The sequence below is a fragment of the Sceloporus undulatus genome, chromosome 4 (assembly GCF_019175285.1).
Source record: "Sceloporus undulatus isolate JIND9_A2432 ecotype Alabama chromosome 4, SceUnd_v1.1, whole genome shotgun sequence".
Taxonomy (NCBI): Eukaryota; Metazoa; Chordata; class Lepidosauria; order Squamata; family Phrynosomatidae; genus Sceloporus; species Sceloporus undulatus.
Window position 1 is genome coordinate 57,634,001 of NC_056525.1, and position 15,719 is coordinate 57,649,719.

A 15,719-nucleotide genomic window follows, 5' to 3' on the forward strand; every position below is an offset into this window, starting at 1 on the left:
ATTTTGAAGCTGAGGATGATTAAATCTGTGAAGAAAAAAATCCATTAATATGGAGGCCAACTGTACAACATACTACAAAGGTACCTTGTATAACCCTGACGACTCAGTAATCACTCTTCTAGCTGTTTTCTACGTTACTAAGAGCCCTATAAAAATGTCAAGTACAGAGTAAAATAAAATGAAGCCATTAAACACTTTGTTAGCTTTTTTTTACAGCCTGTGTATATTTAAAACAACAGCAATCTGTACTGTTTTAGAACCATGAAAACATGTATCATCTCTTAAACCTGCTTGTCCAAAGGTCTGGTTTAAGGTAGCCCATGATAATTCATCAGTTTTTATGCAGTGACCCAGAAAACATTGGCTCCTGCTTTTTTAATCACCTAGTTCAGAGTCTTTCAGCTGTTCTTATTTTTCTACAGCCAATTTATCATTAATCATTGTGTGCCCTTCTATATAACCTAGCAGAAATCCATCCTTTCAGACCATACCAAAGAGAGACAGGTACTGGCAGAGTAGATTATTAGAACAGATAATTAAATATACAAGAACTATAGGAGGTCTTAACCCCAAATATTCCATAACACATCTGGTTTGGATTTACAAGGGTGGAAATGCTGCCATAGATGTAAGTCCTACATTCCAGTTTTGATTTTCATTGTCCATATCACTGTGTATAGTGACTTCACACACTCTCCTCAAATAAACAGCCTATTGCAAAGCCAGCCAGCCAATGCATCTTTCCCTATCTAATCTGCCCCCTAATTTAATGAGGCCTTTGGCTGGTTGAGGATTTTAGGAGTTATAATTTTAAAAAAGGAAATTTTCCAGACTGTGCTAAAAACATAGTAAAGGCCAGCAGGTCTATTAAGAGGCAAGAAAAGCTATGGCTGATCTGTCGTTATTCAGTGCAGACATTGTCCTGGAGCTATAACAGATAGGGTACAGCTGGCTGAAAAATAAATAGATCAATTTGAATGCACACTTAGGATTCCAGATGATTTCATTATATTTATTTTCTCTCAGATATGTCACCCAATGCATTCTAAGCAACACAGACAAGCACACACACAAAACAGTATGCATTAAGTGGCATCTGGAAAGAAAACAAGATAACAAATTGTCCACCGTGCAAACACACATGGTTGAATCAGCAAAATAATAGCTTCTTAATGGGGCAGTGAATCATTGCAACAGGTCAATATTGCCTCTGGGAGAAGATGGGTAGGATATAAATCAGCATAGTTCACTTAGCCATTAGAATCATTTTCTTAGCACATGACAATAAACACGCCCCCAAACCCCTTGACACAATTTTGCATGCTTCCATTTTCAGATACTGATTAAATAGTGCATGAATTACTGAGAAGAGGTGCCTATTGACTACTGGATGTGTCCAATTCTTTTTTATTCCCCTATGTAGTAATTTGAGAGCTAGTGTGGTGTAGTGGTTTGAGCGGTGAACTATGGCTCTGGAGACCAGGGTCTGAATCCTGGTTTGGCCATGGAAACCCACTGGGTGACCCTGGGCAAGTCAAACTCTCTCAGCCTCAGAGGAAGACAATGGCAACCCCCCTCTGAAGAAACTTGCCAAGAAAACCCCATGATAGGGTCATCTTAGGGTCGCAATAAATCAGAAACAACTTGAAGGCACAAAACAACAACAAGAAAGTAATTCTCAAAGTAACCTGGGTAATATGATGAAGCTGTTATTGGAATGAAGATAAGGCAACTCTTTCATGAGCCAGATATATGGAGAAGAAGGAAAGTAAAAAATGGACAAAAGCATTTATTTGGCCAACAGATATACACATGTTGCCATCAAATACACATATCTCTTAAGTTGAGAAAGAGAGCTATGCAGCACCATACATGTCACAGGATACATCTGTTCTGTTCTTAAAAACTAGTCTCCGGTGAGGGACTAGAGGCAGGGAAGGGCAAACAAACTGAAGTTCAATCCAGACAAGGCAGAGTGTAGTTTAGTCTGGTCATCTGAAGTACAGACAGATCAGAGCTGATGACATTCCAGAACACTGTAGTCAGACTGCTGACAAGAGACAGTTAAAGCAGCCATGCATCCCTTGAATATCAACAGCATCACAACCTACTGGTCTGTTTCTGGCACATTTCAAATGCTGGCCAGGATCTTGGGTCCTATAATGACTTGGGACCTGGGTATTTCAAAGATCACATTCATTCATTCCATCCTAGACTACACTGGTTGAAACATCTCTTGTCTCACGGAAGCCTATGAAGTAGGGTTACAAGAGGTGCATCCCCTTCACACCAGCCTTGAAGCTTCCTGACTAGGAAAGTAGAATGTGTCTTACTTTGAGAAGCATCACAGTCAAGCCAACTCCATGCTACATGGGCCACATGTATCCCAGTTTTCATCAGTGCAATGTCTGAGAGTATGTTAAGTGCCATTTGGGATTAGGTAGCCATTTGGTGTACCCCTTTGATCTGAATGGTAACTATTCACATTTTTCTTGAAAAGAAATTTGAACTTCTTTCTTCCACAAGCACATTGGACTCTTTTCATTTCTTTGTCAGGTTTGTGTCCTACTTTCTCCCTCTCAAAATAGCATTCCAGCTGGCCACAGAAGAAATTTAATGGGGAAAAAAATGTCACTATATTATGTTTACTAAAAAGCTAAGAAGCATACATTACTTTTCAAAGTATATTGAAAAGGTGACATTTATTTTACTTAATTCTAATATTTAACGTGTGTAAATACACACAAAAACTATTGCCAAATGATTTTTTTTTTTAAATGTCATCCTTGATTTAATTCCTCTCAGATGTTTCTATTTTAATCTTGGCAGAGAAAAAATGGGCCACATGAATTTCAAAATTGAAAACCCCATTCTCACCACTTACCCACTGAAATGAAATGGATAAAATTAAAAAGAAATACATTAACAGGTAATACACGCAAAAAAACCATATATATTGGGTGTCATGATGGCAGCTGAAGAAATAGGAGCAAGAGAACACACTGAGTGGATCTGGGATAAATCACAGCTTAGGATTCCAGCCACTAATGGCTATAAATCCAGTAACAAAGATGTCAGCTACTACAATACTTGTAGAGCAATGAATACTTCCAAATAAAATGATCTGGTGCTCTCCCCACTATCAGAACAATACTTGCAGAGGCCCAAAATACAGCTTAATATATAGAAAACTGCTGTATGACCGAGCTGGGAAACAAAAGGCTGTATTTGAATAGCATCATGAAACAGAAGTATGACAAACAGAAAGAAAACAAGAGGACCAACCCCATCCCCCAAAATTCAAGCTCTGTTGGCACTTCCCAAAAAGGAAAATGAGTAGAAAACCTCCAAAAATACCAAGAAGGGTGAGGGGGAAAATCCACCACTCCTTCCTCCTCTTTGTTGCTATCTATGGCGGGTTACAAACGGCCCTCAAGGGGCCGTTTTCCCGCCGCCACCATTTGCGGCGTAGGGAAGCCCCAGTGGCCAGACCGCGAGGCTTCCCCGCGCAGCAAAAAAGGAGCACTGAAATGGCGCTCCTTTTCGGAACGCGGAAGTGGCGCCGCGAGGGGTGGAGTGCGCCCTTGCGGCGTCACTTCCGCCGTGACACGTCTGGACGCACAGCGTCCAAGACGTCAAAATGGCAGTGCCCATGTGGATGGGCGCCGCCAAAAAGTCCGCGCTCCGCACGTACTGGGAGGAAGGGCCGTCAGGAAGGTAAGAACCTTCCTAACCCTAATACGGCCCTTCTTAACCCTAGTACACGCAGAGCGCATACTTTATGGCAGTTTATAACCCGCCTTTGTCTCTTTCCCAATGTACCTCTGCACTATGAGGCAGTGTGACACACTGTTGTTTCCCCTCTTCTTGTTGTTGCTGTGTGTTGTGCTTTGCTCCTCATCACAGAGTGAAAAACACCAAAGAGGATGGCTAGGGTGGCAGCAAAGGGAGGGTTAGCAAGCAAAAATGCTTTCCCCTATAATGTTTCCAAGGAAATGGCCCCCACATTGGGTAAAAGGGCACTTGATATCCAGTTGTTCTTTTTGAAATCATAATTTGACATAATAGTGCATTGATTCAATTCTCTGAAGGTGACTTTAATCTGTCACAGAGTCTTGCAATACAGGCTGCTCTGATGCAGTGTTTGGCTAAGCTGGAGGACTCATCAGTGGGAGCATGCTAGGCTGGCTCCTTCTCTATTGTCCTTCTGTCAGAGCAGAAAGCTGCTTTCATTTGGGCAGTCTTTAGTGACTTGTTGCTGAAGAAGGCTTTAATTGCTGGAGGGCCATTTCTGTTCATATGTTTTTAAAGGATTTCTTTATATTTCATTTGGATTTAAATTTTATTCCTGTTTGTTGGTTGAACACCATTCTTTTTCTGGAAAGGTGGGGTGTAAATATAATGCATGCTTTTTAAAAATTGGGACTGCATTGGGCATGTTTTACCTAAACAGCATCCAAAAGTTTTCCAAATGCAACAACACAGAGAATTCTTGAGAAAATCAATGTTCATGGCCAAAGAAGGGAGCAGGTAGCCTTGCACAGGACAAAGACAATCTGGATTCCAAAGGAAGTTATTTTTATGTTGCTAATGGAGTTTAAATTTTATTTCCTGGACTTTGCGCCTCTTTGTCTCCCAGAGCCCACATGGCCAAAAGGGAGAAATGACCTGTGCCTAAATGGATCTCCCTTTGTACCATTCAAAGATATAGCCGTGTTGGTTTGTAGAACCAGTATGTGGAGAGCTCTTGTAGCACCTTTGAGACTAGCTGAAAGAAAGAAATTGGCAGCATGAGCTTTTGTAGACTTCAGTCTACTTTCTCAGATGCATTTTACCATCTTAACTGAGAACAACAATAACAAAATCTTGACAAAATGTATGTCTGTGGTGCCAACATCACCATTTTTTTCTTTCTCCTGCATGATTTTTAACGTCTTTGCCCGATGAAGAAGCCAGTAAAGCTTCAAAAGCTTGCAACATGTATTTTGTGCATTTTGGTTGGCCCAATAAAAAATTGATATTTTGTGGGATTTTAGGTGTTATTGTACTAATAATTAGAGCTCCAGGAGATCACTTTTCCAGTAAACCTTAGGTCCAAATTGGCACATTCAGCATATGTTGATACGTGTCATTCCATTCTGAATGGGGCGGCTTGAGAGAGTAAGCAGTAAAGGGTGGCAAGATATAACAATCAAATAATTGGACAGCTTAATTAAATGGAAGGGAATACTATGATGGCTCTAATTAAATAGAAACAAATAATTACAATCAAAGCTAAAGAACAGACAATGTGACATGTTTAGAACTGAGCAAAATTACACATCAGACATGGCAGTTTGTCATTGTTGCTGATGAATCTAATAATGTGATTACATAAGAGCTTTCATCTTCTACAGAACAATAGCCAACCAACCTTCCCCCAGACAGCGTTCTATGTCAGATGAATGTTTTCAACTGATCTTTCAATCATGTCAGCCTTGCTCAAAGTATTCCACACCAACATAACACTTACCAAGTCAGTGAGAATTAATTCTTAGTCATACTGCCAATTGTAGCCAGAGCTTGGGAAAGTTACTTTTTTGTACCACAGCTCCCAGTATCCTCCAACCATAGGCCATAATTTAAAAAAACCACAACTCTTTCAAGCTTTGATCACAGCTGTAAACATTGGGGGATTTAGATAACATCCAGTTCAAAAATGGAAGGGGAAAAAAGTCTTACGTCATCTTTAAGACTAATTTATCTTACCAGAAGTTTCCATGGACAACCATCCATTTCTTTAGTAGGCTGCAGTGCACAAACGCTTATGCTGAAATAAATTGGTTGGTCTTACAGATAGGCTCCCTACATCTTGATCTTCTCTTCAGGGCAAGGGGGAAGAATCTCATGGTGAGAACATTGCCTTGAAAAGTGTATGTACTGTATATACATTTTCCACACGTTCAGTTTGGATATTTTGTATGTGATTGAGATACTCTGTGCAACTGTGGTTGATGCATCATGCTTAATCACCAGGTACTACAACTTGTAACATTGCCAGGGTCTGCCCATGTGACTTTAGGAATACTTGGTATCAATATCAAGCAGTGTACAGTGAAGCCAGTACAATATGCGTTTGTGGTAGAAACATGAGAAACTATTCAGGACGTGCTTGCAAGGTAAAAAAAAATACATTTATTATTTCAGGAAATCCATCTTGGGATAGGAAAGGAAAGAGACAAAAGAAAATTACCTAAATTTGAACAGAAGAGGCTGGCTGTCATGTGCTTGCATGTTGGATAGCATCCATCATGAGGTGGGAGCCTTATGGACGCTCTATTCCTAGAGAAAAGGAGATAAAGGACTAACTAACTTTTTTTCCTGAGATAATTTTTATTGTCGTTTTAATAGTACATAAAAGCAAACAGACAAATAAATATAAACATAATGTTACCCAAGAAGGAAACACCTGCATACGTATTTATCTACTTACATACAGTATAAGATCTCTTATCTATCTATTATATACATTGCATATTCTCTAATGCTTGATTGTTTTGTTTTGACTGAAATTGTAATGATCACTCTCATTCTGGCTCCACAATTTTGACACTCCCCCCCCTCATTTCTTTTCATATTATTGAATTTATTTTTCCACAATGAACATTGTCAATCTGTCCATGACTGCTTTTGCTATCCATTCCTCTAGCATTGGTAATTATATCAGTTTTCCACCACCTTGCGTACACCATACATGCAGCAGTTATCATATATAAGATTAGACTTGTTTCCTCTTCTTACTTATTTATTTATGGTATTTATACCCCGCCCTTCAGCCCTAAAGGCTATCAGAGCGGCTTATTGAAGACTCAGTTAACCTTCAATCACACCTGTTATATTTAGTAGAAACAATCTGGGTTTTAATGGAATGTTTTTCTGTACTTTCTATAATTTTATGTATACTTTCCCAGTATTTTAACATACTTTTACACTTCCACCACATATGGTATATGGTACCTCTTTTCATTTCCAACAACTATTATTATTGTGTTTTTGTCATTTTCCCTAATCTAGCTGGTGTTATCTATAAAACATTTTGTGGTAATTTTCTTTTAAAAGTATTGCATTTTGTGAATTTCAAATTATTTTTCAATGCATTCTCCTAGTTTACTAAAGGTATTTGATTTCCAATATTTTGCATCCACTTAATCATGTTGTTCTTGACTATTTCATCCCCTATCTCTATCTCTAATAGCAGCTTATAGATAGGACTAACTTTTGACAGAAGGGTGAGAAGTGACCTCTGAAAGCAAGCAGGAAGCAAAAAGGCTTGAGTATGCAGATCAAAGAGTAAATCAGAAACAAAAGGACAGACATGCTCTCCAGAGTCTCCTCTCTCACTAAGGTGCTTTCTGCACCGGCATTTGGGACGTCCGGAGGACGTCCCATTTTTAAAAAGGGGCGTCTCTTTTAGACACCCCTGGGCCTAGTACGGACTCTGTCCATACAAGATGGCGCCGGCCCTTCTACATGGCCGGCGCCATCTTTGCGTACCGGATGCTGAGCGTCCGTACACGTCGCGTCGCTTGTGACATAGCGAGTGCGCCCCTGGTGCCTCGCTACGTCGCAAATGCGACGGAAAAAGAAGCTCCATTTTGGAGCTTCTTTTTCGGTCCGCGCGGGAGTCGGGCCGTGTGAAGGCTCCGGCTCCCCCGCGGACCTACTGGCGGCGACGGCAGAGCACCGCAAAGCGGAGGTATGTACCCCGCCTAAATTTCTCTATACAAGTGTTGGTGCCTCTTTGATTCCAACAGTGACAGGGTGGGAGGGTATGCAAGGAGGATTAGTGTCTATTTAATTAGTGATCCATTGTCTGCTGGGAAAAACCCTGGTCCTGAGGCCTTGCCATTCAACAACAGAATAATACACAGCTTAATATATAAACCACTCCTCCCAACTTAGGGTCACACGTTATATATATACCCCACTCACTTTCTTGCCACCAATTTCTGAAGATGCCAACCACAAATGCTGGTGAAATGTCAGGAATAAACTCTTCTAGAACACAGCCACATAGCCCCCAAAACCCACAAAAATTGTTTGATGTATTCCTTACATCTCTTTCCCTCTGTCCACATTTGGGGGGCATGTCTACTGCATTTGTCCAGGACTGGAGTGGTTGATAGTGTACTAAGATCCATAAGAATTAACAAAAAAAATTACTATCTGGAATATATCCGCTGGAGAGAAAACAAGAGAGCACATTATTCACATAATATGAATATTTCCTCAGGACAGAAGTGTTTCTCCAATTAAAATGGCCCAATCAAAAGATTATGGTCACTGTGTGGTACCAAATTGAGAATTGCAGTCTTTCCTCATTTGTCCTGGTAGAAAATAATTCTGGACAAGTTCCTCTCATACAAGATTTTGGGGAAAAATGAAAAGATTTAAAAACATTTTAAACAAAATAAAATATGAGGTACAAAATTCCTGCAGTTTCACTGTACCTAGTTGTTGGCTTGCCACCTTTATTACTATGAACGGACCTGTCACAATAGTTTTTCCAGAGTAGCTCCTCCTGATGACACCTGAAGATGTGACCAAAAAATGGCACATTCACCTGTATGGTAGGGGAGGGAATTAAAGGTTGGTTTTGGACAAAGATGAAACAAATTGCCAAAAGATGCATGGTCTCTCTCTTTGGAGATTTGATCTTGGATCAGAGTTTGCAAAAAAAAAATTCTGGGTGAAAATCCCATAATTCCTGGTGAGCCTATCAACTAACATGCTGACCGAGGATTGTTGGATTTGTAGTCCAAACAAGACCATTTCTCAAGTTCTGTTTGGATAGCAGATCTGCCCCACGATGGGAGTGCCTGTTGTTTGCATCCATTTATGCTTTGCTTCTGTGCTTGTAAACAAAGCAAATATTTCAAACATCAAACCCCCAGACCTTTGTGACCCATGGGAAAATATCCTGTCCTTCTTTGGAGAACAGAGAGCTAAGGGTGCAGGAGTATTCTCAAATTATTTGTTCTTAGTTGTAGAAGTAGCCAGTAGAAAAGAGACAGTTAATGTACTGAAAGCTGAAAAATTGTAGTAGCCTAATACAGGAAAAAAATCCTTCCAAACTTCTTTCTTTATCAGAATGTTTTCACAGATCATGAGCTTTTGCTATTGTATTTTTTTAAAAAAAATAATCTACATGCTCAGGGAGGACCAGGAATCTGATATTCAAATGTTCATCCATTCCATTTCTGCATTCATCTGGATTTCATTTCTACTTTTATTTTATTACACATTTTAGTGAGCTGCCAGGATATTAGACAGTCTGATGGTAAACAGTAACAAAGAATATTATTCCTTGCAATGCTTCTTTCCTGCATATCAAGTGTATGCCTACAGACATTTCTACGATTTGGTACAGCCCAATATTTTCAAGATCATTAATGCCTGCTTCTGGTTAAACTGCATAATTTGTTCATGTGTTTACATGAACTTAACAGCCAGTGCCTACAAGAGTAGGAAAGCTAGACTGGAAAATCAGTTCAAATATTCCAAACGTTGTACGTGCAAAAATCCAATTAAAACACACACACACACACACACACACACACACACACAGAGGAACCAGCCAGTTTTTGTTTTCCTTCAGAGAATAGCAACCAAGTTAGCTGTTAATTTGTATTATACTAAAATGACCTCTGCTTGGAAACAAATGACTCTTCATTATTATAGATATACAAATATTCAAAGTTGTACTGATAACTTTTGATTAATACTTGGTGAAGTCTCCTATGATCTAGTCTGAGAGAGTAACTCTTTCTGGATAAATATGTGTTTACAGCAGTTTTTAAAAAACTTGGGACTCGCAAAATAGTCCTAATAGGGTCTTTTAGAATGATTACAGAAGCATGCCTTTTTCTTTGCCTATCCCAACCTACAATATTTGATTCCTCTCTATTTAGAATATTCCTAAGAATTCAGATTGGAACATGAAAACATTACTTCTCTGGACTACAACTCTCAAAATCCTTCAACCTACAGCCACCATGCTGGCCAAGCAATTCTGTGGTTTTTAATTCTGAAAAGCAACATTTCCAAGCACCGACTTGAATGCATTGGGATCTTGTAGATAGCTACTAGTCACTCTCTGAGAAAAATGAGGAAATAACTGCTAACAGAATTTCATTGAAATAAACAGGTATGCTTCAAAGTAGATATACCCTGTTGATCTAGGTAAATGTTTGGGCACTTTGTGTTGTCATCTAATCACCTTAAAGAAAAAGAGACAGAGAACTGGGGAGTGGGGGAGAACCTTTGTGAATATGAGTTCATTTAAATGAAAGAAACAGACAATTTAAGAGAGGGGCGATGCATCACCAAATCTACATTGATGCACAATATACTAAGAGTCATAGGAAATCTTTAGAAATGTTGGGTTTAAAAAGATGCAAAGAAATGATGTTTGTGTGAAACAGTAGGAATAAAACTTGGGTTTTGTTTTTATGCACATCTTATTTTCTTCAAAAAAGAAAAGCACAGCCATGTGTGAGTTTTAGTTGTATAGGCTGGATACTCTGCAACAGGGATGACAATGAAGCCAGACAGCAGGAACCAACCAGAGAGGGCAGCTCCCAGTCTATAAAACCCAGACCCAAGCAGCAGATACTCACACAGCCAGGAGAATCAGCTGTGTTCAGATATAGCACCTGTTACTGGCACCCATAAAGGGATTCTTCTGCTTACCTTTTGGATTTATTTCTAAATATGTTTTAGTTTAATTTAGTGCTTAGGTAAATCTATACCTGCTTGTGGGGTGTCTGACTTTATTTCATTTGTTTTATTTACCAGTGTAAATATAATTTAATCTGATCAGAACTGATCTGGAGAGGGGGATGAGCTAGCAAAAAAGTGAGGGAGATGAGTTGCAGCATTTAAGAGATAATTTACCTCCCCTTCAAAAAACAGCAAGAGAAAACTGAAAGTCTGACTCACTTCAAGATAAGAGAGAAATAATAGGACAAAATATTACTTGGCTGAAACAGTTCAAAAAGAACCCTCTCAAGGATGGGGGAAAATTAATCAGGCTTCTGGTGATCCAGTCAGAAGGGAGCTATTATTCTGACAATCTGATCTGAAATAATTTTGAGAGAGGGAAGGAGACTCCCAACTACTGAGCACCTCCGATTGCAGTATTGAAATTGGGGATATTCACCAAACATCTTTGAATCTTTGTCAATGGAGAGGAATACCACTTATTTCAGCAGCTTCATAGGTAGCTCTCTGCTGGACGACATCAATCCACAGGATCAGGATGCCAACCAGACTGTTCTGTACACCCGAGATGAAGAACTTGCCAAGGCTGAGATTGGGATCCTGGCCATCATCCTGGCAGTGACTATGGTGGGAAACTTGGGTGTCCTTCTGGCCATGTACCGGCTGAGGAAGAAAATGAGCCGCATGCACCTTTTTATCCTGCACCTGGGCCTGACTGACCTGGGTGTGGCTCTCTTCCAGGTGCTTCCCCAGATGATTTGGGAAGTGACCTACCGCTTTCAGGGACCTGACCCTCTTTGCAGACTTGTCAAGTACCTCCAGGTGCTGAGTATGTTTGCTTCCACCTACATGCTCATTGCCATGACGCTGGACCGCTACATGGCTGTCTGCCACCCGCTGCGCACTCTCCAGCAGACCAGCTGCCAGGCTTACCTGATGATTGGCACCACTTGGTTGCTCAGCTGCTTGCTCAGTTTGCCCCAGCTCTTCATATTCTCAGTGAGGGAGGTACGCCAAGGTTCTGGTGTGTTGGACTGCTGGGCTGAATTTAGGTACCCTTGGGGAGCCAAGGCTTACATCACATGGATGACTTTGTGTGTTTTTGTGCTGCCTGTGGCTATCCTTACCATTTGCTACAGCTTAATTTGCCACAAAATCTGCAAGAATCTTCGAGGAAAGACTCAAAGTGGTGGTCCCTGTGCAGCAGCAGCTGGCATTTCCTATACATCCACAGGCCAGAAAGGAACAGAGTGCCATCCTGGCTCCCGGGTAAGCAGTGTCCGTACCATCTCCCGTGCAAAAATCCGTACAGTGAAGATGACCTTTGTCATTGTACTGACCTATGTGGCTTGCTGGGCACCCTTCTTCAGTGTGCAGATGTGGTCAGTGTGGGATAAGAATGCACCAGACGATGGTAAGTAAAGATCCAGATCAAGGGGTTCATCCTGCTTCTTTGATAGATGTTTTTGTTCATTAGGCTCTGGACCACAGTCAGGCCACCTTGTTGACCAAGTGTAGGCTTCTCTTCCAACCCAGAAAAAAAGAAGAAGAGAGAAACCATTCGCACATACACAAACCATGAAGATGAGTTTAATACATACACAAAAAATCATGAAGATGAGTTTATTCACACACTTCAGTGATCCGCTGCCTCTCACATATAAGTGCACACCAGAGCCTGTTTCACACACCTAATGTAGCAGAGAGAAATCTTTCTCTCACTTTTTCCTTCACTCATGTCAGGCAAGAAAAAGGATGAGGGTGGAGAAAGATTGATCTTCCAATACATACCTATATCTCTTAGACCATCCAGTAAACAGCAACGCCTAGGCTGGCTGTCACAAACATCTACAATAACATTCTATTGGTGATTGCGTTGCTCTGCATCTCCATCTAGCTTTCATTATGGCAAAACAGAAATTGATAACTGGAGAGATTTGGAGGGAAGCTGGTGGGTTTTTCTTTTAAAGCCTTACTAGTAATTTGCTTTAGAAATAACAATATATTATGTCAAAGTGGTTACAGGACCCAGAATTGCAGAGATTGTGATTTTGAAGTGAAATCATAAACCTCATGTTATAGAAAAAAATGTTTGTTGTAAATTGAACGAAATGTGTGTTAATCAATATGCTGTTGTATACTACAGTACTTGAATATACTTTCACAGTGCCAATGTCATTTTTCTGTGTACTTTACACTACCTTGAACTAAGTTATTCTCAGAATGATTATTTTGAGAGAAATTCTTTATATGGATGCTTGAATCCAAATCTAAAAATGTGATTTAGAAGTAGATGAAAATGAACAGGTAGCACCTTCGAGAGAGCTTGATCCATAGCCTGAACATTTTAAGCTGAAACCTGAACAGCGTGACCACTTACTAACAAAGATGTGACAGTCTGTGGAGTTTACTGCCTAGATTTCAGTGGGATCTAATGTTCAGAGCATTGTTAGCGAATATGTGTCCCATGGGGGGGCATGTGACTCAAATACCTTTGTAGCACCCCCAAGCTCCCCAAGCAAACACTAAATTGTAAAGTACTTTGCACAATAATAGCACAGTTATGTGTATGTCTCTTTGAAGAGAGCCCCTTATTCTTGGATAAACATCTTTAGGATTGAAGTTTTTGTATGTAGTAAAAATTATGAAGGATGTTATTCATCTTTGAAGGTACTGGTATGTTTCTTTTTATGATATGATATAATTTTTTTTAAATAATCAGTTTTCTAGTCAGGAACTTCTAAGCATCAGCTCTGGTTCTCTGAGTAGGATTCTGGAATATAATCTAGGTTATTCAGATATGTTTTCATGAAGCTACAAATTGCCCACTTTGCATTAGTAGACAGAAAGTACCATAAAACGTATCCAGGGCCATCCATGTTAGCCATATAGCAAAGTACAAAATCATCCAAAATCCACGAAGTGATACTTTAATTGGTCCAGCCAAAATGCACAAAATACATGTTGCAAGCTTTCAAAGCTCCACTGGCTTCTTCATCAGGCAAAGGTGTTAAAATCATACAAAAGAAAGAAAGAAAATCGTAGCCCTGCATTTGGTCAAGATATTGTTGTTGTCCTCAATTCAGATGGTATGGAAGGGTATTCATGTAGTTGGGCCCCTCCTCCTTCTCGCTATGTGGGTACTGGGGGATTCAGTCCAGGAAATAAACTTTAAATTCCATTAACATTAAATTATATTAGCATTATCTTGCTAATGGGATTTAAAGTTTATTTCCTGCACTGAATCTGCCAGGAAACTATATTGGCAAGGCTGCTACTAGCCAACGCAGATATAGCCTCATGCATATGCTTCAAGGCAGATATATGTGATATTACTCTCTAAAAGACTGCCACACATCTTTATTGACATGGACCTAAAAACTGTACTGTCTTTATTTCCCTCTTTGTTTCAGAGTCCAGTAATGTGACTTTTACAATCACCATGTTGCTGGCCAGCCTCAGCAGCTGCTGTAACCCTTGGATTTACATGTTCTTCAGTGGACATCTTTTTCATGATATCCTTCACTTTTTTGCATGCTGTGGAAGCCTTCACTCCAGTCTCAAGAGGCAGTTCTCCAATGGAAGCCTCTGCAGCCGAAAAACCACCATCTTGACTCACAGTCCCCAAAGTACCCCAGCTGCAGCTGGAGTTGGGGTTCAGATGCAGCTGGAGAGCTTGAAAGATTTCTACCAGCCCTATGAAGAAAGTGTGAATGATTCAGGGATACTCTAAACAAGAGAGGTGGACCAAGGATGATAGTGTCAGTGGATGATATTCTCAATTTCTATTTTAGAAACAAGTGTAGAGGAACATGAAGGCTATAATTTGTACAGGGCTGAAGAAAGTCTTCATTCACAATAATTTTGTTTGGGACAGGGGTTGGGAAATTACTTTTTAAAAAGAGTAATTGCTTGCCATACCAATGCACCAAAAAGCAGTTAGTTAGCATCATAGCTGCATTTTAATTTCTTTTTGTTTATTCAGTAATGACTAGCCTGCAGTACACAGTATATCGACAAGGTGAAGCCACGTCTCTGTAACTATAAGTGTAACTAAAACAGTTACATTTACACCAGAAATTTTTTTTTACAGGGTGAAACTGCCATTGATCCAACGCCCAGTCTTTTTCCAGTCCCACAGTCATTTCTACATTCTCTTTGCACTCCTTTTCTCCCACATCTAATAACAGGAAAAGAGAACCTGTTAATCTAGCTCATAGAGTTATCCACCCCACAGATCTCTGTGGGCAAATCTCAATCTCTGGACAAAGTGTCACCCTGGAGGCTAACCTCAGGGAATCCTAACTAACTCAAACCACTGATATCATCTAACCCATGGTGACTCTGTATAGACGTGCCTGGCTGACCATCTTGTGCTTGTTCTCTATCTCTGTCTTGCAGCAAGCAGAGTTCCTGCTAAACTTCTACATCAAGAGAAGAGTAGGTAAAGAGTATGCTTGAGCACAAGAGAGATGATCCAGGTAGACAATTTCACTAGCTATGGCTTCAGGCACAATCTTTGAGCCAGCCTCTTTCATGATTCTGTCCTGTAAAGGGTCCATCAAATCCTGTACCATTTCCATGATACATCTCAGAAGGACATGAAGGAAACAACTTTCTGTGTTGTCATTGTCCAGAAGACAGAAATTCAGAAGTAGATATTATTATTATTATTATTATTATTATTATTATTATTACGTTATTTATACCCTGCCCTTCAGCCTAATGCTCTCAGAGCAGCTTACAATTATTATTTTAATAAGCGGTTCCCTGCCCTCAGGCTTACATCTAAAAGACATGACACAAAAGGAGAAGGGAATGGTGATGGGGAAGGGGATAAGTCCATGGTTCTTCTCTCCTCTGAGGCCTGGCCAAGGCAGATGGACTAGAGGGAGGGCTCTTTTCTTCAGGCTAGCCATAGAGCTGGGCCAGCCTATTCACTCCCTCACAGGCTGAAG

The 15,719-nt window shown here is 40.2% G+C and overlaps 1 protein-coding gene across 1 annotated transcript; it reads left to right on the forward strand.

Annotated features, from left to right (window-relative positions):
- The first annotated feature begins 11,223 nt into the window (after positions 1-11,223).
- Positions 11,224-14,494, forward strand: AVPR1B (arginine vasopressin receptor 1B). The gene is made up of 2 exons (XM_042465350.1): positions 11,224-12,175; positions 14,175-14,494. Exons 1-2 carry the CDS (start codon positions 11,224-11,226, stop codon positions 14,492-14,494), a joined length of 1,272 nt encoding a protein of 423 aa, XP_042321284.1.
- Positions 14,495-15,719: the final 1,225 nt, after the last annotated feature.